We start from the raw sequence: 25,094 nt of genomic DNA, 5'->3' as shown, positions 1-25,094 counted from the left end.
AGTTAATCCTGGAGACCAAATAACTGTGGGAATGGGTACCGGGAAACCGAAGAATGCGCTATTTAGCCAAGCTGTGCTTGATGCATCCGCCGCCGGATACTTTATGCCATTGTAGGATTGATCAGACGAGAATGACCATACTCGGGCTCGTTCTCCACAGCTTCCATCTCGAGATATCCAGGCGCGTAGATCTCTCAGTCTTCCATCCACCCGTCGCGTCCGCCATCTAACCCAAATAGAAATTCGCCTCGGGCGTTCGCCCCTTCCAGGATATCGATAATAGGAATATTCATGTCCAAACTATTCTCCGTGTTAGCCGTTACAGGATGTGATAGTCAATGCCCCGTGAAGCCACATACTCAGAATTCATCAGCGAATTCCCACCAACACCTTGCTCAATCACGTACTCGAGCGGTCTATACGCGCTACAGCATTCCAGATATACAGGCCCTATATTGCAAGCGCGGCGACGGAACGAGCACCGGATTTGTCCGTCACAATTAAACTCTGCAACCGTAATATGCCCTGTATCCAGATCGTTCTGGGTAACAAGAAACCTCTGATCTAGATTCCGCGTAAACACCACCTTACCTGTCCGGGTCATCGTCATGGAATCCAAGTTCACCATCTTGAGGGTAAGTCGTGGCAGCACGTTCGTCGCTCATTTGTACCGCGGCAGGGTCGGGATGCGTCGCCGGGTTAAGATCAATACCGCGTGTCTGGATCCAAGGTTGCCCAGGCATGAGTCCATGTCGCCGTCTAGTCGACAGGAAAGGATGTATGTACAGCTTGATCCACTTAGAACGGTTCTTCTTATCCTTCACTGACAGGACTGGACCCGAGCTAGGGGTGCGAGACACAAGAAGGGTGCCAAGTCGTAGCACTGGTGGATGTTGTGCAAGACGTCTTTTGGGGAGTAGCCCGTTATCCCACCTGACCTGCAGGCGCCCCCCAAGACAAAAGGGTCGTGGACGCTAGCTCAATCTCACTATATTGCGTAGTAAAGCTCCAGGCTGGTTGTAATACTTCCCAAGACGCCACCCTACTAGTACCCTACTATACTCTCATGCCCCGAAGGGACATTCAGGTCCACCGTTCCTTTTTCCCAATCGCCGTTGCTGTCGCAAAACAGGAGGTGCAGCCAGGAAGGTGCAATGCACCCCCGCCGGGCCATCGTACTTTCCTCGCGAGTCAAGACGCGTTTGAGGAAGGAGCGACGTTTACCAAAGGGCATGGTCGCACCTTCCACCTTCCAGCTTTTAGGGGTCATCCCAGTTTTAAGGAAGGCGCGGGTCTCCAATTCAGCATCCTTTCCTCCTTCCTCAGAACCATCCAAAACTCCATCTCATCATCAGCCCATCGTTGTCGTCATATTGGTCTTTTCATCTCCATGGTCAATCCCACTCCCACTCAAAGTCCCTCGTCCTCCTCACAAGCCACGGGCAGCACACCGCACAGAAACATGCGCAAAACCGCTCCTGTGCTAGTGGGAAATAATGTAGTATCCATAGGAACAATCCGATTCCGATGATCGCCGCGAAGATCGATACGCCGACAGTGAGGCCGATGAGTTGGGCACGTGTGAGATTGGGTTTTGATGGCTTGGTGTGGGTATTTTGGCGTTTTGCGTGTGCAACGCGCGTTGGTGGCGTGTTTGGAATATTTGCGTGGGTGGTGCAGATGGTTATGGACGAGGTAGTAGTAGGGTTGGTACCAGGGCACTGATGACGGTAGGGTTAATAATAGATCTGAGCTAGGAGCCAAAACTGCATTGAATGTACCTCAGAGCTTATACTAGTACAGGGCCCAAGAGGACCGTGATCCGCAATCATTCCGCGGGTACTAGTAGTGCTTGTAGACGGATATGGGAGACACGCCACCAATCTCGCAGAGACGAAGCACGCAAACAACGGAATAACCCACTGAGAAAGCAACATCTCGACGTCTCGGTGTGTGTCCATGCTCATCCCGCCATATTGGCCCTTGCAAATCGCAACGGGATCATGGCTAATCTTAAATCAAGACAGCGACAGGAATACGAGGTCCTTCACAGCCTCACTCACATGACTGAGCTGAAGGATCCTTGTGAAGAAGCCAAGCCCCTGCGGCTTGGGCGACGGCTAGCGGAAAGTATACCCGAGTGTTGGGGCTTTGTGGTGGTGGAAATACGAGGGTTGGCGTTCCTCGATAACAGGCAGTTAGTTGAGCCCCGGCCAGAGTTGGATGAGCAGATCAGAGAAGCTCGAATAGGCTGCGTTCGTTTCGAAGCTTTTGGCATCATGCGAATATTTTTTGAAGCCTAAGGAACTTTGTAGGGCGTGCTTCAGCGGAAGCGAGGAATGCTTTGATCAGCGTATGGTCGAAACAGAGGATGTGGAAAGGTTTATCTGGAGAATCAATATCTAGATTCGATACCTAGAGTATCTATCGGTGTAGCTATGATTAGTCTAGTCCTCCGCTCCAATCAGCCATATCAACCAGCCAAATACAAAGAGGGACGGACTTCTTATCTACTACATCCAGGTACGTCGACTCCAAGTCGAGGGTTAGTACAAAAGAAAAAGGAACGAGCAAAGCCACCTAGCGCCATGCCAACACCACGCCAATCCAAGTCGCCTTGCAGTACAGAGTCCAGAGTATGCACAGAACCGGTAGAAACCCAGAATTGGTAAAGTAAATCAGACGCATGAACGAATGTAGATGTGATGTCGACACCGCAACTAGTAGTTGAGCACCGAGACGGGAGTACTGGAGAACGACGCATGGTTATGGGCTCTGCGGATTCTGTTGTTGAACACCTCCTGCTGCCAGAAATATCTCATTTCGATGTGCGGGAAGGCGATGCAGAAGCGACGGAGACAATCCTCGAGGGTGCCGACGTCTTTGTCGTTCGGGTTCAAGTCGTTGAGTTCGATGGCGGCCGTGGTCAGCATGGACTGGCGCTGGGTTTGTTAGCTTGCGGCTGAATGGTGGACGCTAGGTAGGGTTTCATAGTAGGAAGAGAGAGCGAGGAGGGGGGAGAGGGGCCGTACCTCGAGATGAGCCTGACGATGTCTCATAATGGCACCCTCGACATCAAAATTATCGTTATCCGACGCCTGCTCAAGCAGCCAACTGGTATACTCCGGCCAGCTAAAGAACGGTCCATATTCATGCAGGACATCAAACATCGCCTCGGCCCCATACTTAGCCACATACCCAAAGATAATCTCCGTCATCAGCTGGTTACCCGCCATGATGCCGCGCATACCCATTTCGAGAACCACACGCACAGTAGTGCGATTGCCCGCATGGATAGCATTCAGTATAGCGCCCATTCCACGAGCGGCAACGTTAAGGTCACGGCAGAATAGACGTACTACCTCACGATGGCCCATCCTATCAGCCATCTCGAGCGCGGTGGACCCGTAGCGGACACGCGAGCCGGGAAGGGCGACGCCGGCCTCGATGAGCCGGGAGACTTCGGCGACGTCATTTTTGAAGATGGCGAACCAGAGAATCTGGCTGAGGTCTCTTGGCTGGGGCGCGCCGTTGAGGTTGAGGAGTGCTGGGTTGACGGTTTGGTCGATGGCGTCCATGGCGCGGATCATGTCTTCGTCGAGTAGGAAGTCGGCGATGTCGCTGTCTGACGCGGCGGCTTCGTCGTCGTCCATGGGGGTTTGACTGCATCGTGTTAGTATAGTCTGTGAGAATGTAGCGATAGTGCTATGTATCAAAGAATAAGTAAGGAAGAAGCCGGGTTGTCACTCACTTTTGGTACCTTCGAGATCAGTAGACGGCCAAAGGTGTTGAACAAAATCAGGAGGGGCTTCAGGGCAGATTTATAGCCATCCCAAGTCCCTGTTTGCTTGCTGAGAGTGAATATTTTAAGACAAGGTTACGCTGCTGAGCCCTATGCAAAAAATCACTTCTTGGGGTGATTGCTTCTTACTACCTGAAAGACATGGGATAGAGAGTTAGGGCAGAGAGTGGAGTGATACAAAGCACTGGTACACAACTCTCTTCACCATGCAAGTCTATAAAGAGAGGCTTTGTATAGGAGTTGTAGCCTTTCATGCCCTCCCCTAACTTGCTAAGGGCTTTTCCGTCTTCTGACAATATGGGGAGTAGTGAATGAACCTTGGGCATGATGATGTCGCCAACAGAGCAACTTTGGCCACAGCAATCTGCCACATAATCTGCTCAAAAGCTAGACTTTGCCAGCGTGATAGGCAACCGCAGCTGTCCAGCATGATTAGGCCCCAACTCCTAAGTATGAAAGCAATCTCTTACCTTCCTGAAGAGATACTCCGAACCCTACCTTAGTGTATGGAATCCAACCGAGCATCCATGGATCCGTTCAAGCCATGCTCAACTTGGTGCCTGTAGCAGGGGCCTCCAGAACAGAAGAGTCTCTTCGCGAGGGGTGAAAAGCGATGGGATGGCTTTCTAATCTGAACAGAGGAAGCACTGCGAATACGGCTGCAGCTTCAGAATGAGGGCTCCCCTCCGCTGTGTCTGTCTGTTTTGCAAAGGGCCAAGACAATTACTTACATCCGGCTTCGACTTCACAGTTAGCATACTTAGCTATGGGTACATATCAGTCTAGGAGGGTATGAGGCCAGCTCATGTTGCTCAAGATCGAAATTCCCAGTAGCCCCGACGTGATGAGGGAGCACGCGCATTAGGGATGTATATAGATAGAGGAGTTTAGACAGATCGTCTCCGAGATACAGGAATCTCTTGTGGAAGCTCGAGTAGAAACACACGCGGTTAGTGGTAGTTCAGGCACCGCAGAATTTGAAGCCTAAAGAGTATCCGGAGCATAGCGAGGGGGGGCAGAAGAGGGGTTGCCGTGGCCGCGGGGGTGTCCAGGATATATATTCAATGAACATCAGGTAGCGACACCTAATCTCGACTTTGACGGTCAATTCTTATGCTTAAATTGTTTTGAAGGTCAGGAATTAGGCACGAACAATCGCTGTCCAAAAATATCCGATCAAGCGACCGCCAAACCTCAGACCGAGTTTCTCAGGCTCGCACACCCCCCAAGCGGGAGTCCCGTCCAGAGATTCTCCGCTCCTCCACTTGCCTTCCAACCCCCGTCATTCAGTCACTTTTGCCTTACCATCTCTCCTAGCGGTTGCGCTCAATTCTGTTTGGCGATCTGCGATAATCCCAGCTGAAGTCAAAGATTACACACGCTTGAGTACGGCGTGCCCTGGCCCTTGGGTTCCGTTTTCTGCGCATGCTAGCCATTTATTGCATCCCTCGATTGACACAGACTGCGAATCTACGACGACTGGCCGCTCTTACCAACTTTTTAACCACGCTCAATCCCTCGTTTCCGACGCGCACCTCGACTCCGTTCCAGTCCGTCCTACTCCAACCGCGCTTCCCCGTCATGGACGCGGCTACTCCCTCACCGACCCCCGGTCCCGCGTCCACAGCAGGCACGAAACGAAAGAGAGGCTCTGCCGGGAAATATTATGCTGTCAAGAGCGGGTATCAACCAGGTGTCTACTACGAATGGAATGAATGTTTGGCGCAGGTGACTGGATATAAAGGCGCCGTGTGTGAGTGCTCGTGACTTTTCACTATCATTCAGTTTACTACTGTCTCGAGCTCCGCTAACCCATATCTAATCGCTAGTCCAAGCCTTCCCGACCCTCGAAGAAGCGAATGCGTTCCTCACCGGTGCGAAACTCCCAGACTCGCGCGGCACGTCTCCGCACGGAATCGAGGCGACGCGATTTTACGCGATCCAGCGCGGACACAAGCCAGGCGTCTACACCAACTGGGCCAATGCACAAGAACAGATCAAGGGATTCCAGCGACCGCGGTATAAGAAGTTTGCGACGAGAGAGGAGGCGGAGGATTTTGTAAAACTTGGCGGTGAGCTGACGAAAGTGGCGGGCGCTCCGGGAATGACGAGTGAGGACCCGAAGGACGATCAAGGGAATACCATTGAGCCAGGAGAGGGCCCGCTACCCGCTGGAGCGGAAGACGGTTTTGATCCGAATGTTCTTCTTGATCCGAAGACGGGGAAGGTTGTCTATAAGTCCAATGGAGAGAAAGCTACGACGAAGACGCAGCCCAAGGCGCCGCCGGGTATGCTGCGTATTTACACTGACGGCAGCTCGTTGAAGAACGGGAGGGCCTTTGCAGCGGCCGGTGTTGGCGTATATTTCGGGCCTAATGACACGAGGTTTGTCTCACCTTGAGGATATTGGCCGTGCTTGTACTTACGTCCCTTTTTCCTAGCAGAAACGTCTCAGAGCCTCTCCAAGGTAGCCGGCAGACGAATCAACGGGCGGAGCTCACAGCCATCCTACGCGGCCTCGACATCGCACCCCGACATAGAGATGTGACAATCGTGACCGACAGCCAGTACGCGATAAACTGTGTTACCGTGTGGTTCCAGAAATGGCGGCGCAATAACTGGAGGACGGCAGATAACAAGCCTGTGGAAAATAAGGATCTCGTGGAGTCTATCCTCAGCAAGATTGAGGAGCGAAATGAACTCAAGGTCAAGACCCTGTTCGAGTGGGTGAAGGGGCATAATTCGGATCCTGGAAACGAGGCGGCCGACCGTCTAGCGGTGAACGGTGCGCAGCGGGGAGTGTCTGCACAGCTCTATGGCGAGCCAGCCGACGATGTTGCAGAGGAGGAATCAGAGCTCTAGCACAAGAACTTGGTGGCTGGAGCTCTTGATTGTGCGAATCACCGTGCATTTTTGTCTCCCTCTATCTCTTTTTTCTCTCGGCATCCAGGTAGAGATCCTGGGACGTGAATATGATATAGTATGAGTATCATTTCGACAAAGTCAGAAATAGACCATTTGAAGCAAACCTTAACTATCCGAAACTCTTTAGCAGCCATATTTATCCTCCCATCGATAAGCCACGATAACTCGAGAATTGCGGGGATACTGGTTATCGCCGATTGGCCGTCCGCCAGTTCTAGTCTCAGGCGCCAAAAACTCCAGTCGCGGACTCTGCAATTGATCTCACCCCCACCATCGCCAGTCTCGCGATTGTTGATAGCATTCATCGTCAGTAACTGCATCTCGCTCGAGGTCTCAATGAGCCAAGTCTTGTTCATCAGATATCCTACTCTCACGATTCGTACTATGATTGAATAACACGCAGTGGAACCTCCTTGAGCTTATCGCCGTAACATCGCCATAGTAGTAAGTGCGTACGATCGGAGACAAAAATCATCCAGCTGATAAGATATCAGCAGCATCAGGAGTATATCTCAAGAATCTACCTGTGGGGTCGCGCCAAGTCTGCTGAGAAGCTTCTGCAGCCATGCCGACTCTCTCCTTGATCAACTTCAACATTGTCTGTGCGACGCTGGGAGGATTCATCTCCCTTTTCGGGCTGGTTTCCTACCTCTTCAAGGAACGATTCTACCTGTCGGAAGCACGTTCGTACTCCTCCTTACATTTTGCCTGCAGTAGTAATTGGTCCTCCAGTAATCTCGCTACTCGCCGGCGTCGCATTCTCCCCGCACGCCGCAAACTTCATCCGACCGCAAGAATACGCGCTTGGAACAGATGAGAACCTCGAACAGATCACTCTCTGTTTCACGCGCTTAGTCCTAGGCGTCCAGCTTGTCCTCGCAGGCGTCCAACTTCCCAAGCGCTACCTGCAGATCGAATGGCGGAGCCTCTCCCTCCTTTTGGGGCCCGGCATGGCCGCCATGTGGATGTGCAGCGCGTTAGTGATCTGGGCGCTCGTGCCAAGTTTCTCATTCCTCCATGCACTTATCGTGGGTGCTTGCGTCACCCCGACTGACCCTGTGCTGTCGAACTCGATTGTCAAGGGCAAGTTTGCCGATAAGAATGTGCCGCGGCCACTGCAGCGGATTATCATTGCGGAGTCCGGCGCGAATGATGGGTTGGGGTATCCGTTCCTCTTCTTTGCGGTTTATTTGCTGCAGTATACGGGGATGGGTGGAGAGGGGTTTAGTGGGGGTGCCGGCAAGGCTATGGGGCTCTGGTTCTATGAGACCTGGGCTTATACGATTTTGCTGAGTGTCGGGTATGGGGTTACTGTTGGTTGGCTCTCGAGGGAGTTGCTGCACTGGGCGGAAGAGCATCACTATGTGGATCGAGAGAGTTTCCTGGTCTTTGCTATTGCTCTTGCGGTATGTTTCCTGCTATCTTGTACGAACGAAGACTAACTCGTCCAGCTCTTCATCGTTGGAACTTGCGGGTTAATCGGAACAGATGACCTCCTGGCCTGCTTCGTTGCTGGAAATGTCTTCACTCAAGAGTACAACCCCTTCCCCTTCCTTCTAGAATATACACCCTTCTAACGTATCCAGTGACTGGTTCCGCCTCGAAACAATGGACGACTCCCTCCAACCCACAATCGACATGCTTCTTAACTTAGCAGTCTTCATGTGGTTCGGTGCCGTCTGCCCATGGCACCTGTTCCTAAGCAACGACATCATCCCTCTCTACCGCCTCGTTTTCCTCGGAGTTCTCATCCTCCTCGTCCGCCGCATCCCCATCATCTTCGCGATGCACAAATACATCGACCAAATTGAGAACCTGTTTCAGACGGCCTTCGTCGGGTTCTTCGGACCTATCGGCGTCGGCGCGGTCTTCTACCTCTCCGTTTGCCGCGAGTATCTTCGGAAAATCACTGTCGACGGCGAGGTCCGTGCAGACGCACAGCGCGTCTCTGACGCAGTTGAGGTCATTGTTTGGTTCCTCGTTATCTGTAGCATTGTTTGTCCCCTCATCCTTCCCCTCTATTCCCTTCTCATCTAAGACCAGTGGCGCTAACAACGCGACCAGGTCGTCCACGGCCTCTCGATCCCCTTCGCAAAAGCCGGCTATCACCTACCTCGAACAATCTCCGCAGCGATAAGCACCAGCACCGTAGAGCCGGACCCGATCCCTCTCGCCAGCAACGCGCACACGCACAGCACAGCCACGCACGATACAGCCGACTCCGGCGGCGCGAGCCACCGCGCCCGCAAGCGGGAACAGCCGCTGCAGCAGCAGCGGGATGTCTCGCCCCGGAGGGAGAGGGAGAGGCGGGAGCCGCAGCGCACGGTGTTTCAGATTGGTCGCAGTATTATTCCGGCGAGGAGTCCGGGGGATGCGGAGGGGGGGATCGGGATCGGGAGTGAGGGGGAGCCGGCGAGGCCGGTGAATTTGGTTGTTCGGGATAAGGATGGGGAGGGGAGTGTCTAGGAGGTTCCCTGAAAGCGAAAGGAGGGGTGTTGTCGTGGATTGGGTCGGAGTGACGGGAAGGTACATTAGATCAGGCTGGGGTGTGTTAATTGATATACAGCGTTGGGGACAGATGTGGAGTAGAGCCTGAGGAGAGTCTTGAGGTGATGTTGGTGGTGAGTAAAGGTGCTCATCGTGCAGTATACCTATACCGTTACATCTGACATGGAACAAACACCATGTACCAAATTAGATAGAGCTAATGTACATAGCATCGAAAACTATAACCCTACCAACCATATCATATCAGCCAACTACAAATCCATGATGGCTTCGACATGGACAGCACGTGATACTAGTTTTCCAAGACCTAAAATGCGAACCTGTTAGATCCATCCCCCTAATCTCAATCCCCAATTCAAGTAAAGCGTCCTAGTCTTACCCCATCAATGGTCCTCACGCCCAACAACCAGACCTGCTTCCTAAGCCTAGGCCTAGTCGTCCTCGACGAGATCCGCCTCCCAGGTCAAGAGCCATTAATAAATGTCCTCGGTGGATCTGGAGCGTACGGTTCGTCGTTCCTCCTTAACGATCTATATACTTCACCAGTGCCTAACATAGTCCATCTTAGCAACCCTCGGCGCTCGCCTTTTTCTCCCGGCCCCAGCGAGTCGATCTGTAGGTTGGTTGCTCCGTGTTGGGAGGGACTTTCCGGAATCTACGATTGAGAGTCTCGAAAGGTGGGATGTCAGGTTGTTCATAGACAAGGAGAGTGAGAGGCCTTCGACGAGAGGCTTGTTGGAGTACAAAGATACGACGTTTGGACGTATGTATACCTGCCCCCCTGTTTCTTTCTCAAGCTGAGTTTCTAATCTTGAAAGATGAAGGCTAACACTACCCAGCGAAAACGTTCAAGTACACAACAACCCCACTACACGTCTCTATAAACAGTCTAAAAAAGACGCCTCTCCTATCGGCAAAGGCCTTCCACTTCCTCGAAAGTCCACAGAACATCACAGGTCGCGTTTCAGAGCTTTTGATGTCAAGATCGGCGAGCTCGTTCGAGCCAGATTCACCACTGATAATCTGGGAACCGGCTCCCTTGTCCTGCAAAGCAGAGAACCTAGCGCCATGTCTGCAAGTACTACAAGGTGGCATTGTCGACGTCTTCTCGCCAAACCATATCGAACTCGCGGCTCTTTTCGGGGAGGAGACCACGCCTGATATAGCGAAGATCGAGTCATTAGCGCTGAGAATGCTGAATAGTCGGGCAGCCTATGGTACAGACGATGGTTCAGACCGGAGAAAGAGAACGAACCCTCAAACTATCGTCATCCGTGCCGGAGAGCATGGATGTCTTGTCTGCGGCCATAATCTCAAACCAACATGGCTTCCGCCCTTCTATGAGCCAAGTCCCGAGGGCGGACAGAATGCTGAAGTTGTTGATCCGACTGGGGCGGGGAACGCCTTTCTGGGTGGGTATGCTGTTGGATACGTTACCACGGGGAATCACATTGAAGCGGGCTGCTACGGTGCTGTGGCTGCGTCGTTTGCGCTGGAGCAGGTGGGTGTGCCGGTTATGATGGGCAAAGGGGATGAGGAGACCTGGAATGGGGAGAGGGTGCTGGGGAGGTTAGAGGAGTATCGGAGGCGTGTTGGGCTGTCTGGAAATGAAACTAGAGCAGTTGATTGAAATTTTGTGTTGTATTTCCTGAAGCAAGCTTTTGTACCTCACATATTCGGCCATCCATATCCGTCTCAAATCATTCCTCCGCTTCTTCTTCTTCCTCTTCTTCTTCTCTTCTCTTCTTCTTCTTTTCTTCTTTTTCTAGCCCCCTCCCCTATGTACGTAAAAGACACCACTGCCACCAATCGACCCCAAAGCACAGGCACCGCATCCAAGCTCACGCCCCTCTCCACATTATATTAAGCAAAGGAAAAAAAAAGAGACAAAGACAGTGCAAGAAGAAAGTAGTCAGCTAGAAGAATAGGGGACTTCCTTCTCCTCCTACCTTGTCACCAACGCACCCGTCTCTCCACAACAGCAGCCGCCGCGCTCTCGATAAGCACACATCTATCGAAAAGGAAATTCATGCAGTCGTTATAATCCCGTCCCACGTCACGGAGCAATAAAAGGAGCATCCGTAGTGAGGTAAACCAAAGGGCTATGCGAGGAAAATCGGGGTATATATCAGAGCGACATTCCACCAGATACAGCTTCGAACAGAAAAATGAAGAGCAAGGGGAAAAATTGGAGCAAACGTATAGATAAAGGAGATAAGAGAGGAGCATACGCTACTCTGAAGGTAAATCATGAAACGACGTGGGAGGGCAGGATAAACGGTCAAACGGCAATAGCAGACGATATCGCGACAGATGCGAAATAATTGGGGGAAAATGCAATAATCTTCGTGCTTGGGTTCTCAAAGTAACTGAGTAGGCCATAGAAGGTAGTCGCCTGTACAGTCACTGAATGGATAAGGCGCGCATCAAGTAGCGTATCCGAAAGGCTTTGATTAAAGTAGATTGTTGAAGAGGATAGTGTGATTCGAGGAGTCAAGAGACTCGTTCGTTTCCTAGTTCAGAGCTTCATATCCCATAGTTGAAACGGGTTGCTCTCGTCTGTCGAATGTGAAGAATCATGGAATACGCTGGTAAAACAATAGGTATGCCACCTTGTTGTCGCGGGTTCCATATCGTCCAAGCGGGGTACGGACGCCAGAGGATGCCCCAGACTGGGTCGGAGTGCCATTGACACCGGAGGTGGACTTCTTGCTAGAGTGACCGCCGGAGCTGCCGTTAACTTGGCTCCATCCCCGCTCATCGTCGGACTGGTCATTTTCGATATGATCGTAGATATTGGTGGGATCTTTGTCACGCTTGTGCTGTTCCAGCGCGGCGGCTAGCACCTTGGGATCTTCCCTTCCCCCAGCTTCCGCGACTTCCTCGCTCTTGATACGGCGAATGACCGTGTCGTCAAGGCGTATCCACTCACGACCTTCCTGACGGCGGACATCCACAGTATAATGGCCACCGCTTGCGTTCTTCCCATGATGGTAGATGACTCCGATGAGACGGTATTTAGGCAGACCGCCTTGAGCCATCATAATGTTACGTCGGTGGGGTGGGAACACCTCGCGAGGGATCTCCAAGTCGAGAGGGTATCCAATCTTCTTCCAGATCTTCTGAGTTCCATGAGTGACACTGTCGTATTGGAACCGCTTCAAGTGGAGGATAAGGACCGGAGGCAGGGTTTCAATAAACACTTGCTTCGTGGCGGTTACGTTGGGCCCGCGAGCAGAGTTGAAGTCACCTTGAATGCTCTCCGATTTGGTTAGGCCTTTTAATGCATCCACGATATCATGGACGTCGGGCGAGCCTATGTCGAGTTGAAGTGGCTGGTAAGGTTCAAGAGTAACTGAAGCTTTGTTTCCGGGAACACGGAACTCGGACCGAATCTTGCCTCCAAAGATCTTTGTAATTGGAGACTCCGAGGCGATGTGGCCGGATGATCGCGTAACGGCAGATTTCTGTTTGTGGCCAACCTCCATCCAGCCATCCAAGCCCTCGCCGTTGGTAGATGCAGTGGCCTCCGCCTCGGATGTTGGGGTAGATGGATTGGTAGAGTCCTTAAGAGCACGAGCACATTCTTCATGCATCTCCTCCAGCAGGAAACCGAGGAACTCTTGAGCATCCTGTTGATGCCCGCGGCGCATGTCCCTAAAGCGAGGGAGCTGGCGAATGACTTGGTAAACGAACTCTGGAATAAAGGCCTCCCCGTATTCCTCGAGCTCATTAGGCTTGAGTCTCATCCGCAATTGGTCTTCGTCGTGGGCGGCGTCGATAATACGGAACTCTTTCATAAACATGATAAGCGCATCAATCATTGGGCAGTCGCTTTGGAAGCTATGAGACGCTCGCTTTCCAATGTGATCCAGGAACTGGTAGAAAGGCACGCAAGAAACCAGAATCTGAAGGACCGAGTTCATATAGCACATGTTACCGGTGTTGACAAGTCCTCGAGGTTCAAGAAAGGCTACTTTGTCACTGTACTGAGAGACATCCTCTCCCAAGTTCTGTAAGACATCCGCAACAGACTGATTCCGGTGTTGCACTACTCCATTGACCACGTCCGATGAGGGGCTGGCTGCAGCACGGGCCAGATTTTTGTTTCGAACCAAGTCAGCCCAGGACTTTGGTGCTGCTGGCTTCGCGGGAGCTTCTTGCTTTGCCTCAGCTGACTCGTTAGGCTGAGTAGCTGCTTCTGGCGACGTATCATCAGCCATGGCGGTGGTGACTGTGGCCGACTTTTCGGCCGACTTTTCGGATTCGGCGAGGCGACTAGTGTCAACTTTGGTAGTGCCCTGTCGCGGAGTGCTAGGACTAGGGATGACCGGAACCACTGGAACGACGGGGATAGCTGGCTTCCCCTTGGCCTGTGACTGAAGACGGGCAGAAGAGCTCTGCACAGCCGAAGAAGGTGTCGTGGGTTGTGTGGAGCCGGCGATGGAGGGAGCAGCAGACATGGTCGGCGTCTGAGGTTCGGAGGGAGTCTGGGCATAGCTTTCCTGAGGTTTGTAATTGGTAGATCCGCTCTCTTGAGCTTTTTGACCATCCTTTACAGGGAGCTCAACGTCAAGAGAAGACCCCTGCAGGTTGCGGTTTCTTCGTCTGCCGTGAGGAGCTCTGGCTGGGAACGGGGTTTCAGGGACAGACAGCCACGGAACCTGTATGATACGTCAGACATCAGAGAAAGAATGGCGATGATGTAGAAGAACTTACAGGAGCGTGGAAGGCCTTTTTAGGAGGCGGAGCGGCGTGCACTAAGACCGGCGCAGGAGACGAGGACATGGCCGGGCTCGGAGTTGAATGCACTGGAATGACTGCCGGAGATTGTGGCTGCGGAGGTATAGGCGCAGGTGTGGAAACAATGGAAGGCGACATCGGATTTTGAAAGGGAGTTGATGTTCTTGGCTGTAAAGGGAGCGGTTGAGGTGGCATGTGGGCTGGAGCCATCAAAGGCTGGCCAGGTGGGTATGAGGATATGAAGGCCGGCGCATACGGGTTGGGATACGGACGAGGAGGCATCTGCATCGGGGGAAACGGCGCATACCATTGGGAATATTGCTGCGGCGAATAGGCCGCCGGGGGAGGATGGCCGTTCATCTGGGGCGGGTAACCCATGTATGCGGGAGGCGACCGCATGTTGGGAGGTCCGCTGGCGTAAGGGAGGTCTTGCTGGCGCCGAGGAGCAGGCATGGGTGGCTGCCCATGGGGCATTGCGGGCAGATGATGGTTCATCATGTCCAGGCTCGTAACAAAGCCGCCTTGACTATTTCAGCCGCGCGTTGCCTCGATGGGAGCCATACGAGTTTCCGGAAGATATTCGAGAGGGGTTGTTGTGCCCTCTAGGCGTCCATCGTCCCTGTAGGACGGATAAATCGTTACGTATATGAAGCGAAGGGAATCGTGAACTTTCGACGGCGGGCGTATTAAGAAGGGTCTAAAGAGGGGAGAGGTCGTGTGTTAGCCAGCGCGGAGGAACAGCAAAGGGAGGAAAACAAACAGGGGAAATAGAGAATAAAAGGATTATACACACCAAGATTAAGATAATTGTGAAGTCCAGGTGAAGGAAAAAGAATAGCTGGGGAGAGCGAGAGGTGGCGAGGAAGAGGACCACAGGCGGGCAGCGGCAGAAACGATGAGTTTCCCCAACTTGGGTTGAGATGATGTTTTTTTCGGTCGTCGGCGGGCGGCACGTGCGGCCTGAGGCTCGCATCCGCCAAGTCTTTCCATGACATACTCGCAGGTCTCGCCCCTCACCCGCTTTTCTCCCTTTTCTTGCTTGCGAGCCAGGAGGAGGATCAGGCTTCTGGTGCTTCTCCTCTCCAGTGTTATCGGCGGGTCTTAACCCGACCAGCTGCTTATCCTGTATCCTTTTATTCCCTGAGACGTCCATTCTTTTCGTGCATTGTCCACGTTCCTACCGGAAACTGACGCTTCGAGTCTTGCCGATTCGGCCCCTCTTATCGATCACCTCCCCTCACCAGACAAGGAAGCCAGGCCATCTACTGCTTTTTTCGTCCAGCGAGCAATGTCGTCCAATGCTGGCCAGGCCCCTACCTCTTCCAAGGCAATAAATATCCCAAACAAGTCATTGTCTTCGACCTTTCACTCCGCACCGGCAATCGACGCCAGTGCCAGACGCGTAGGAGGATCAGGCAGTGTTGGCGCGGGATTGGCGTCGAGGAACTCGAGCTCTCCTCGGAACAACCAGGCTTTAAAGAGTCAACACAAACGGCAAAGGCGACCCCGGTTATTGGATGATGATATCGATCAGTCGGTGGGTACTCCGGACCATCACCACGTGGCCCAGCTAATTGTGCAAGTAGGCCATCATGAGATCGGCAAACAGTCGCAAAGGACAGACGTCCATTACCCATTTGATGAACTTTTCCCTCCCCCCTCGACCAGAGTACCATCCCCCGCCGCGCAACACCCGTCGATATAACTCGTGGGGACTCGGTTCTGGCTATCATGCTATGGACAAGGCCCGCTACGTACATGCGAATTATCGTTTTATTGTAGCTCCAAATCGAGCTTACCACGCTCAGGCAGCCAACGCAGATGTCCACCTAGACTGGGACTCCGTTCTGCAGATCCTGGTATCCGCGCAAACTCAATCATCTAGCTGCCCTATATGCTTGTCTACTCCGGTCGCACCCCGGATGGCTCGGTGTGGCCACATATTCTGCTTGCCGTGTTTGATCCGATACATGCACTCAACAGATAATGAGACTCCGGTGCCTGAGAAAAAGGCACGCTGCAAGAAGTGTCCCATCTGCTATGATAACATCTACATTTCCGAAACACGGCCTGTGAGATGGTTCAGTGGCCAGGAAGGTGTCTTGCCCTTTGAGGGTGGCGATGTTGTGCTGAGGCTGGTGAAACGAGATCCGCGCAGTACTCTTGCTCTACCTAGAGATGGCGCCGAAAGCCTTGCTCCCGAAGAAGATTTGCCATGGTACCACGCTGCGGAGGTTGCCGACTATGCTCGGATCATGAAAGGAGGAGAGGACTACATGAACTCATCTTATGATCTTGAGATATCAGAACTGCGCAGGCAGGAGCAAGAAGATGAGATTCTGTTTGGAGATGACACTACTTGGACACGAAAAGCGGTAGCCGCTATCAATGAATCCAAGCAGAAGATCCAAGGAATCGGAAATCCGCCCGAGATCTTGCCTCAGCCCGCTGCAAACCGCCCTTCAAAGGAGCCAATCACTCTTCAGGGGCCGCCGGAAGAAGTGGCGCTTATGTATACAGCACAGCATGCCACCAAATCGGGCAAATCGGCACCTCCTTCCACATCGGACCTCCAACACGAGATTGATCAAGCCACAGACGCGGTTAATCATATCGACTTGGCTCCAAACGGAACCAACTCTAAGCAGAAGCAACACGGCCCCGGTCGAGATCGGAGGAAGGGGACTAACGCTCCTCACCCGTTAGATCAGCCATATTATTTTTACCAGGCTCTACCCCATTATTATCTCTCACCTCTCGATATTCGGATCCTCAAAGCCGCGTTTGGCGACTTCGCTATGTTTCCTGCGACAATTTTACCACGCGTTGAACACATATCTACGGGGCACATAGTCGATGATGAGCTGCGTAAACGAGTCAAATACCTCGGCCATCTTCCTCAAGGTTGTGAAGTTAGCTTCCTCGAGTGCGACTGGCGAGACGTCGTCACGCCAGATATTCTAGAGCAGTTCAACACTGAAATAGAGAAAAGACGGAAGCGAAATAGAGAGAAAGAAACGCGTGAGGAGAAGAGCCGCATTCGAGCTGAAAAGGAGGAGAATGAAAAGGGCTGGGCAGCGGCTCGCCGGAAGGGCCCGTCTCTTAGTGCTGACGACCCTCCGTTTTCCGACCGTGACTTTATACCATTGGCGAGTGGCTCCTCGGCGATTGATCCATCAAACATGGAGTTCGAAGCATCCGCCTCGCCTCCTCGGTCATCCTCACACTTCAGTGCCCTGGCCAGCCCTTCAACCAGCCCTCCTGGTTCCCGGACCGTTTGGGGAACCACTGCGGTAGCACCCTCTACACAGCCCCATCAAGAGTACTTCCGACCTACTCCTCACGATGGCTGGCGAGAAGGATGGGAGGACGAGCTATTCGCCCATCAGGAGAACCAACTGATTGCGCAAACAGCAGTGGAAGCAACCAATACCTCCAGCTCAAAGAAGAAGGGGAAGAAGAAGAGCAAGATCACGCTGATGTCTACAAATATCCAACGGGGCGCCTGAGTTTTCATACTTCACCACTCATCCCTCTCACTTGTTTACAACCTGAAATTTTTTTCGAAGCGCGAGTACAATTTTTTATTGGTGTACCTGGGAGTAGACTGGCGGGAGTCGATGGTTAAATCTACTTTTCTTTCTTAAACTATATAAAGCATGCTCAAGAGAAACACTAAATGTACATAGATGACTCTTCTTGCATAAAGAACCCAACAACCTTGGAGAATCAACAATCAGGATTGATTAGCGTGCATCAGTGGAGAAATTCCGAGTGGCGCTGATTTGCTGGCCCCTGAAAAGTGCAAGATCGTCAAGCTAAAAAGTTCCCCAGCTTTATTTTGTTGTCCTTTCACCAAAACATTCCCTCTCCCTTTCTCCTCTCCTCTCGTTTCAATTCCCCTTTCCCTCGTTATCTTCGGTTCTCTCCGGGGTATATCCTGTCAATCATCATATGCCCAGGGAATCATGACTGTCACTCGCTCCCAGACGGGGAAAACCCCCAAGTAAGTCGCCCAATCCGTTTGTTAAGGGGACAGCGCTTTTGCGACAATCAAGGTCCCTAACTATGCTCCAATTTTCCCTAACAAATCCCCATGGCTTTCAATTCGTTACTGACCACTCTCTCGCCTCGTAGGAAAATGGATCGCCCCGGTTACGTTGAGACACCTGGCCGACGAGTAACCCGCAGCAGCGTCGCGCCCTCCGAAGAGCCATCGGATTCAGCAACCGAGAGCAGGGGACGAACCAGATCGACTACTCGAAGGCGCTCGACAAGAATCAAGTCCGAGGAGCTATCGGATGATGATCTGAAGCCCGCTCCAACGAATGGCCACACCAATGGGCATACAAACGGACACACAAACGGGCACAGCAATGGGCACGCCGACGAGAAAGAACGGGTGATTGACGGGTGGGTGAAGGGAAAGGATCCGAAAATCGACTACAGCGGCCATTACGAGTTTGGCGGCTCTCCTGGCGTTCTCGCCATGATGATCGGCTTTCCGCTCCTGATGTACTACATGTGGATTGGCGCGACCTACTACGACGGCAAGTTCCCTCGTCCGTCAGAAGGCCAGACTACGCCGGAATTCTTTGCGCATATGGGACACTTGGTGTACGAGGGCGCATTCCCCACCCTCAAGGCCTGGACCATGTACTGGGTCTTTTTCATCTTTGAAGGCGCCTGCTACCTGCTTCTCCCTGGTATCACTGTCATGGGCCGTCCCTTGCCGCACCTTGGTGGAAAGCAGCTGCCATACTATTGCTCTGCTCTCTGGTCTTTCTGGACAACACTCACTTTGGCATGTGTGCTCCACTTCACCGGTCTCTTCAAGCTATATACGATCATTGACGAATTTGGCTCCCTCATGAGCGTCGCCATTCTGTCTGGCTTCTTGGTGTCGTTTATCGCCTACTTTTCTGCATTGGCTCGTGGTGCGGAACACCGTATGACCGGCTATCCCATCTATGACTTTTTCATGGGCGCCGAACTCAACCCGCGCATGTTCGGGATTCTGGACTTTAAGATGTTCTTCGAAGTCCGCCTTCCTTGGTACATTCTCCTTCTTGTGACCATGGGAACGGCTGCCCGACAGTACGAGGTGTACGGATACGTCTCTGGAGAGGTTGGCTTCCTCCTGATGGCGCACTTCCTGTACGCCAATGCCTGCTCCAAGGGCGAAGAGTGCATTGTTTCCACCTGGTAAGTTATTCCAGGCCAGCAATCAAACTCTGCTAACAAACTTAGGGATATGTACTATGAAAAATGGGGCTTCATGTTGATCTTCTGGAACCTAGCTGGTGTGCCGTTGAGCTACTGCCACTGCACAATCTACCTCGCCAACCACGACCCTGCCACTTACCACTGGAACAAATACGTCCTCGGATTCCTCTACGTGGCCTACCTCTTTGTCTACTGGGTCTGGGATACCACGAACAGCCAGAAGAACCGCTACCGCCAGCAAGAGCGCGGCACGAGAGTGTTCCGCAAGGCCTTCCCCCAGCTCCCCTGGCAAACCTTGAAGGACCCCAAGACGATTACCGCCTCCGATGGCTCCAAGATCCTTGTCGACGGATGGTGTAGGTTTCACAGACTCTCGTAGTGAACCAAGCAAGATACTAACGTCTCGCAGACGGCAAGGCTCGCAAGATCCATTACACCTGCGACCTCTACTTCGCTCTGAACTGGGGTCTCATTACTGGTTTCAACAGCCCCTTCCCATGGTTCTATCCTCTCTTCTTTGCGTGCATGATTTCTCACCGTGCCCTGCGCGATATTCAGCGCTGCCGGAACAAGTACGGCGAAGCATGGATTGAGTACGAGAAGCGCGTTCCGTACCTCTTCATTCCTGTAAGCATCAATCGAAGCCCTAAGCCATCTATCTCATTAGCCACACACTAACTTCGTCTCTAGTACGTATTCTAAGCCACGCATGCTGCCCTGCAGACCCTCGCGGTAGACCGGACTAGCCACGCCAGTCAACAACAACCCGACCCGCGTACAAAGTTTCCCCTGCCGCGCGATCCCGCGCAAACCCCCTGGTCTTCGGACCGCATAATGTGTACCATTTAACATTCTTGTATCTATTTTATGCATTTCACTTCGCTTCGCGCCTGTTTTCTACTTCTCTTGCTTTTCCTTATTCTCCCCTATTTTATTTTCCATTCCTTTTTTTTGTCCGCTCTACCTTGATACGAAGAAACAGCTTGGCCTGTTTGTTGGATGGCTAATGCCGAAAGCCGAAACTAATTACGATAATCTACATTGAGACCATGCATAATGCATTACACAATCACTATCTAATCCTCTTCTAAGTGGGAGGGAATCAAAAGATATTAATCACGTGATGTGCTCTTATCTGAATCACCCCGCGTTCAAGCTCCAGAAGCTCTCGTTTGCTCTGTACACAATTGATTGCTATCATTTGAACGCTATTCCTCACAATGCTTGTAAAGGAGTTTCATCATGATGTCGCCACGTCGGCCGATGGCAATGGCACGATGCGTACGTCTTCAATGTCGATTTGGCTGCGCTATACTGACACGGGGCAGGCATATACGTCTTCCACCCCACCATTCCGAACTACCCCAATGCGCGATTCCCAGGTGTCGTTGTGTTCAGTGAGATTTACCAGGGTATGATCCCTTCGTTGACTCCATTTGAGCTGCCCGCATCTAACGCCCTCAAAAATACGCAACTAACAACTATCCTCGACGCACAGTAACCGGCCCAGTCGCCCGCTTCGCGCGCCAAATCGCCGGCCAGGGCTACATCGTCGCCGCCCCCTCGAGCTACCACGAATTCACCGGCCCCGAAGCCCTAAAGTACGACGCCGCCGACACAGACCGCGGCAACGAGTGGAAGGTCGCCAAGAAGCTCTCCGCGTACGACGAGGATGCGTCGCTGAGCGTCGACTACCTGCTCTCGCTGCCCACATGTACTGGGCGGATTGGCGCGACGGGGATGTGTCTTGGTGGGCACCTTGCGTACCGGTGTGCTTTGGATAAGAGGGTTCATGCGACGGTTTGCTATTTCGCGACGGATATTCATAGTCGGACGTTGGGGAGGGGGAAGGATGATGATTCGTTGGCGAGGGCGGGGGATATCAAGGGAGAGATCACTATGGTACGTTATCCTTCTTCTCGCTGCCTGAGTTCAAGACGGGGATGCGTGGGAAATTTGAGGAGAGTTCAGAGTGTGGCTAATGCGGTGCGGTGTAAACAGATCTTTGGGAAGAACGACACGCATGTTCCCCCAGAGGGGCGAGACCTGATTCGCAAGACGCTGCACGAGAAGGGCGTTCTGTTCAGCTTTTATGAGGTCGCTTGGGCGCAGCGTAAGTTCTCTGTCTCTCTCTCTTTTTAACGCCAGTATCAAAACGCAAAGCAGCGGTGCTAACATGAGCAGATGCCTTTATCCGCGACGAGCTGAGCAAGGGAAGGTATGACCCAGCCATCTCGAAAGTATGTTTCGAGATGCTCCTGGAGCTGTTTGGGCGGACGCTCAAGCTGGATCTCGGAGACCACGATGGAAAGGAACTGAAGATTGAAGACGTTTGTTAAAGTTTTGCCCACACCCGCAACATGTGAGTCTATTCATCTATAGGCAATAAATACAGTCACAAAGTCTTTGAGCCAGAGAAAAAAAGAGTGAACGTCGGTCTAAGAACCAAAGTGAGTTCTGGAAATGGAAGTTGCAACCAACTGAGTCCAGCTCCTCCGAAGGTCAAATATCAACAGACTTTCAGCAGCACGTTTCCGCCACAATCCTTTCCTTTCCCTACCAAATCCTATCCTTTACAAATCCGGTGCCATTTTATCTTTCATATATCCCACTCATTATTATCTTTACGACTGCCCGCTTGAGAATGACAAGAAGGAATCACGGCCGCAGGTCACCCCGTAGAGAAGAGAGACGAGCCTTCAGGCCCCCTTCCTCGATCTCGACAATTCCTCGCGGCAATGGACCAAAAGACCTAAAGGAGGCACTCGTCCGCTACCCGGAACGCGTACCCGAACTGGTGCAGAGGAAGAAATGGCCCTTCGACAGGGATCTTATTCAGAAGGCGGCAACGACCGATTACACGCCCAAAGTGTTTCGTGCCATTGCGACGACTCTTGCAGGCCAGCGGAAGCACATTTTGCACAAGGGCCGTCTACTCCTTCCACAACGTGATCTGTACAAGATCGGCATACGCCCCAGACACCACATGCTCGACGGGCAGGCCATTGTTGTGGCGAAAAGGTTGCAGCAGCACAAGAAACTCGAGGAGGCAGAGCTCGAATACTACTTCCCAGATTGGATGTGGGCTAGCTGTGGGACGTCCGTGTATTATCTGGTCGAGTGCAACCGCGAGGCAGCAATGATGCTCCATCAGGCTGGATTCACGGAAGTGGACCAGGTCGACAACCTTGGCCACTCGCCCATTAGTGTGTTGAAGATACCGAAGCCCGGAAAGATTTACCATGGGACATACCATCCAGGGACCTTGTCTGATTGCCTCAAGAGTTACCTCGAAATGTGCGCGTGGTATGAAAAGAAGGGTGCAAGGTTGAGAGTCGCGCGTTTGGTTTGTATAACCAAACGCCCCTGCATCACATTGCCGACCGAATTGGAGAGTGTTCCGCTTCGATATTGGCCAGCTGGTATAGAGAGTACGGGAATGACGATCAAGGAACCACGACACGTCAGTTTGGCGCCGACTGGATCAACTTGGTTAAACCAATGGAAATGGAGTCCGACATTCTGAGACGAATACTCAAAGACACAGACCATCGTGACCTGCTCGCTTGTCCTTGTGGCGAGGGCCTTCCCATGAATGTCCTTATAAACGAGACAATACTTGGACTTCGCTCGCCGAAAGAAGTATCCTTGCTGGCAACCATGCTTCTCAAAGCCGCTTCCCTACCAGACACTGAAGAGCACGAGCAGATGCTGGCTCCAGTCTTCTTGCGCGCCTGCACCTTTGCGTGTCTGAGCATTCCACACACATGCGAATCTGCGCGTCTCAATAGGTTTAAAAGGTTGCCGGGTGAGGATCGCCTCCATCATTCGAATGGCTGTGTAAACAGCATGGTTTCCGGGTTTGTAGCCAAATATCGGGACCTTGGACTGCCGTTGTGTTTGTTCTTGACGGAGTGTTGGCCGGATGCTATGGAAAAGGCCGTTATGAAGTGGCTTGAAGATGAGTTGTCGGAAATGGGAATGTAATAGAAGTATGTAGTTCAGTCCGTAGTACTAGATCAACACCAATACTAGGATAACCTCTCCACCTTCCAGTGTTTATGATGATATGATTGTTTCGATGTAGCGAGCGGATCCGATGCATTTTGTCTCGGTAGTTTCGGTTGAGGGCAGTAGACACGTGGGCTTAGGAGACCGTATCTCTCGTATGTCGGGTATATGTGCTAACGGGAGTGGTGGCATCTCTGAATCAAGGCCCATACCAACCGCGACCACTCATACGGAAAGATGGTTTTCCACAGTAGTCGGAAAGACGTCGAGATCCAAGCTGCTGTCCACCCACCCCTCTTCCAAGGCTAGAAACTCCGGCGAAAAGCCCGACAATGAACTTTCCCATCCAACAGATCCCAGATCCAGACCCACTTCAACATTCCGCTGAAGCAAATACCCACACGCTTGCGCCGGAAATTCCAACAGCCGCAGCACAAGCGGATCGGCGCTATCCTCCAGATACATACAGATAGCCGCACACTCAGACCTCGCGCGCGTATTCACCCACCAGAGATCTATACCGAGCATGAGCGCAAGCCACCAAGCGAGCAGAATCAGCGCCGGGGGTTCCTTTCGGACAAGGGTCTCGTAGTAATCCGGCAACAACCGGCCCATGAAAGTCGTTATCTTGGGGAACGTCTTGACAGAGAGCTCGAGCTTTAGGAGTGGCGTCAACATCCGCAGCGGCCACGTGTAGGGGTTATTCTCCGTTGTCGAGAACTCGGTTACCCCGCAGAGATCTGCGAGATGCGGATGGAGTCCTTCGCGTCCCGCGCGCATGTCCTCGAACGAATCGCCCCGCGAGTCCATGAACATTTCCCACCACATGCTTTTTCGGAGCCAAGGAGCCGTGCGGCCGAGGAGGTGGCGGAGTCCCGATTGGACGAAAAGCCAGTTTAGAGATGTTGCTGGGTTCGCGGAGAAGACGAAGGAGGCGCGCGGATTGTAGGTGTCCATTGCGAAGGAGTTGACGGTCATGAGGAGGCAGGCGGAGAAGAGGGTGTCCATGTTTGAGGGCGAGATTGGGGATTGTAGTTCGGCGCTGTATTGGTGGATCGCCTTTTGCCAGTGGTGGGTTTCTAGGAGGGTGTATCTTGCGAAGGAGGAGTCGGACGCGGGGAGGGTTTGGCGGAGGTGTGCGATTGAGACGGCGATTATGCTGTGCATTAAGTAGGGGGACTATTCACGAGTTGTCAGTCTTCCGTTTGCTTCCGTACCCTGGAGAGGTATACCTGCAACGCCAACCGAATCATCTTGCCCCGCATCACTTCCTTCCCAGACCTGCTAATAATCGTCGGCGTGATCGTATCCTGGAAGTGTCGCAGAGTATCTATATTGCTCAAGCACTCGCCAAACTTCCCCTGCTTGAGCTGAAGCAGGTGATCAATCTGCGTCGCGATCGCTTTCACAGCCATCGTATGCGCCGTCGCATCAGGCCCAACATCGGGAATCCGCTCCAGGAACTGCGCAATGAGCCTCTCCTGCGTGGGAGCTTGTTCATGCTTCTTGCCCGTCGTCGTCAGTTTCCCACATCCCGGAGGTAGGATGACCTCGTAGGTGCATTCGAGGTTCAACTTTTCGCATTTCTGGCAGCGCGGCCGGGTTTCGTCGCACTTGACGCGGCGCTGTTTGCATTTTGCGCAGCCTTCGCGGGACTTGCGATGTGGGCGGCGGGGGTGGTAGACGTGTTGCGTTGTCGTTTGTGGGAGTTTGACGCGGAAAGGGATGTTTTGGCCGTTCATGGTGGTTTGCGTGCCATATTAGTGAGAGTGTTCAGCAGAAAAGAGAGAATAATAGGGGGAGGGGAATGCATCGTGTTCGTGTTGGGTCTTTGTGATCGTCGTTGGAGTTGCAACGTCAGACTTGGAGAGATTGCGCT

The 25,094-nt window shown here is 52.6% G+C and overlaps 10 protein-coding genes across 10 annotated transcripts; 6 read left to right on the top strand and 4 right to left on the bottom strand.

The window, feature by feature from the left end:
- Positions 1 to 962: 962 nt before the first annotated feature.
- Positions 963 to 1,998, bottom strand: BJX68DRAFT_92222 (uncharacterized protein). Its single transcript, XM_071050020.1, has 2 exons — positions 1,782 to 1,998; positions 963 to 1,721 (listed from the first exon to the last, which is right to left on the bottom strand). The coding sequence occupies exons 1-2, from the start codon at positions 1,965 to 1,967 to the stop codon at positions 1,395 to 1,397; spliced, it is 513 nt and encodes a 170-aa protein (XP_070899075.1). The 5' UTR covers positions 1,968 to 1,998; the 3' UTR covers positions 963 to 1,394.
- Positions 1,999 to 2,720: 722 nt separating this feature from the next.
- On the bottom strand, positions 2,721 to 3,653 carry BJX68DRAFT_266787 (uncharacterized protein; the record flags this gene model as incomplete). Its single annotated transcript, XM_071045612.1, has 2 exons — positions 2,721 to 2,942; positions 3,033 to 3,653. The coding sequence occupies 2 exons, from the start codon at positions 3,651 to 3,653 to the stop codon at positions 2,721 to 2,723; spliced, it is 843 nt and encodes a 280-aa protein (XP_070899074.1).
- Positions 3,654 to 5,034: 1,381 nt separating this feature from the next.
- Positions 5,035 to 6,257, top strand: BJX68DRAFT_92217 (RNA-DNA hybrid ribonuclease). Its single transcript, XM_071050019.1, has 2 exons — positions 5,035 to 5,555; positions 5,632 to 6,257. Exons 1-2 carry the CDS (start codon positions 5,228 to 5,230, stop codon positions 6,201 to 6,203), a joined length of 900 nt encoding a protein of 299 aa, XP_070899073.1. The 5' UTR covers positions 5,035 to 5,227; the 3' UTR covers positions 6,204 to 6,257.
- Positions 6,258 to 7,292: 1,035 nt separating this feature from the next.
- BJX68DRAFT_255249 (putative Na/H antiporter) lies at positions 7,293 to 9,193 on the top strand (the record flags this gene model as incomplete). Its single annotated transcript, XM_071043013.1, has 5 exons — positions 7,293 to 7,410; positions 7,460 to 8,133; positions 8,179 to 8,261; positions 8,314 to 8,722; positions 8,792 to 9,193. 5 exons carry the CDS (start codon positions 7,293 to 7,295, stop codon positions 9,191 to 9,193), a joined length of 1,686 nt encoding a protein of 561 aa, XP_070899072.1.
- Positions 9,194 to 9,621: 428 nt separating this feature from the next.
- BJX68DRAFT_266784 (pfkB family carbohydrate kinase superfamily) lies at positions 9,622 to 10,865 on the top strand (the record flags this gene model as incomplete). Its single annotated transcript, XM_071045611.1, has 3 exons — positions 9,622 to 9,742; positions 9,804 to 9,998; positions 10,075 to 10,865. The coding sequence occupies 3 exons, from the start codon at positions 9,622 to 9,624 to the stop codon at positions 10,863 to 10,865; spliced, it is 1,107 nt and encodes a 368-aa protein (XP_070899071.1).
- A 772-nt stretch (positions 10,866 to 11,637) lies between these two features.
- On the bottom strand, positions 11,638 to 14,570 carry BJX68DRAFT_92144 (mRNA-binding ubiquitin-specific protease UBP3). Its single transcript, XM_071050017.1, has 2 exons — positions 13,955 to 14,570; positions 11,638 to 13,899 (listed from the first exon to the last, which is right to left on the bottom strand). Exons 1-2 carry the CDS (start codon positions 14,474 to 14,476, stop codon positions 11,812 to 11,814), a joined length of 2,610 nt encoding a protein of 869 aa, XP_070899070.1. The 5' UTR covers positions 14,477 to 14,570; the 3' UTR covers positions 11,638 to 11,811.
- A 333-nt stretch (positions 14,571 to 14,903) lies between these two features.
- On the top strand, positions 14,904 to 17,835 carry BJX68DRAFT_237157 (RING-type E3 ubiquitin transferase MAG2). The gene is made up of 2 exons (XM_071040139.1): positions 14,904 to 15,515; positions 15,565 to 17,835. Exons 1-2 carry the CDS (start codon positions 15,267 to 15,269, stop codon positions 17,485 to 17,487), a joined length of 2,172 nt encoding a protein of 723 aa, XP_070899069.1. The 5' UTR covers positions 14,904 to 15,266; the 3' UTR covers positions 17,488 to 17,835.
- Positions 17,836 to 18,074: 239 nt separating this feature from the next.
- erg4 (c-24(28) sterol reductase) lies at positions 18,075 to 21,543 on the top strand (the record flags this gene model as incomplete). The annotated part of the gene is made up of 7 exons (XM_071043012.1): positions 18,075 to 19,183; positions 19,229 to 19,560; positions 19,614 to 19,835; positions 20,533 to 20,616; positions 20,703 to 21,106; positions 21,206 to 21,317; positions 21,389 to 21,543. 7 exons carry the CDS (start codon positions 18,075 to 18,077, stop codon positions 21,541 to 21,543), a joined length of 2,418 nt encoding a protein of 805 aa, XP_070899068.1.
- A 109-nt stretch (positions 21,544 to 21,652) lies between these two features.
- On the top strand, positions 21,653 to 23,085 carry BJX68DRAFT_92089 (uncharacterized protein). Its single transcript, XM_071050015.1, has one exon. It carries the CDS (start codon positions 21,849 to 21,851, stop codon positions 22,728 to 22,730), a length of 882 nt encoding a protein of 293 aa, XP_070899067.1. The 5' UTR covers positions 21,653 to 21,848; the 3' UTR covers positions 22,731 to 23,085.
- Positions 23,086 to 25,051, bottom strand: BJX68DRAFT_92104 (Zn(II)2Cys6 transcription factor). Its single transcript, XM_071050016.1, has 2 exons — positions 24,448 to 25,051; positions 23,086 to 24,394 (listed from the first exon to the last, which is right to left on the bottom strand). The coding sequence occupies exons 1-2, from the start codon at positions 24,955 to 24,957 to the stop codon at positions 23,441 to 23,443; spliced, it is 1,464 nt and encodes a 487-aa protein (XP_070899066.1). The 5' UTR covers positions 24,958 to 25,051; the 3' UTR covers positions 23,086 to 23,440.
- Between the last annotated feature and the right edge of the window lie 43 nt (positions 25,052 to 25,094).

This window comes from Aspergillus pseudodeflectus (assembly GCF_044049435.1).
Source record: "Aspergillus pseudodeflectus strain CBS 756.74 chromosome Unknown BJX68scaffold_21, whole genome shotgun sequence".
NCBI lineage: Eukaryota > Fungi > Ascomycota > Eurotiomycetes > Eurotiales > Aspergillaceae > Aspergillus > Aspergillus pseudodeflectus.
This window is presented reverse-complemented; position numbering and strand designations above follow the sequence as displayed.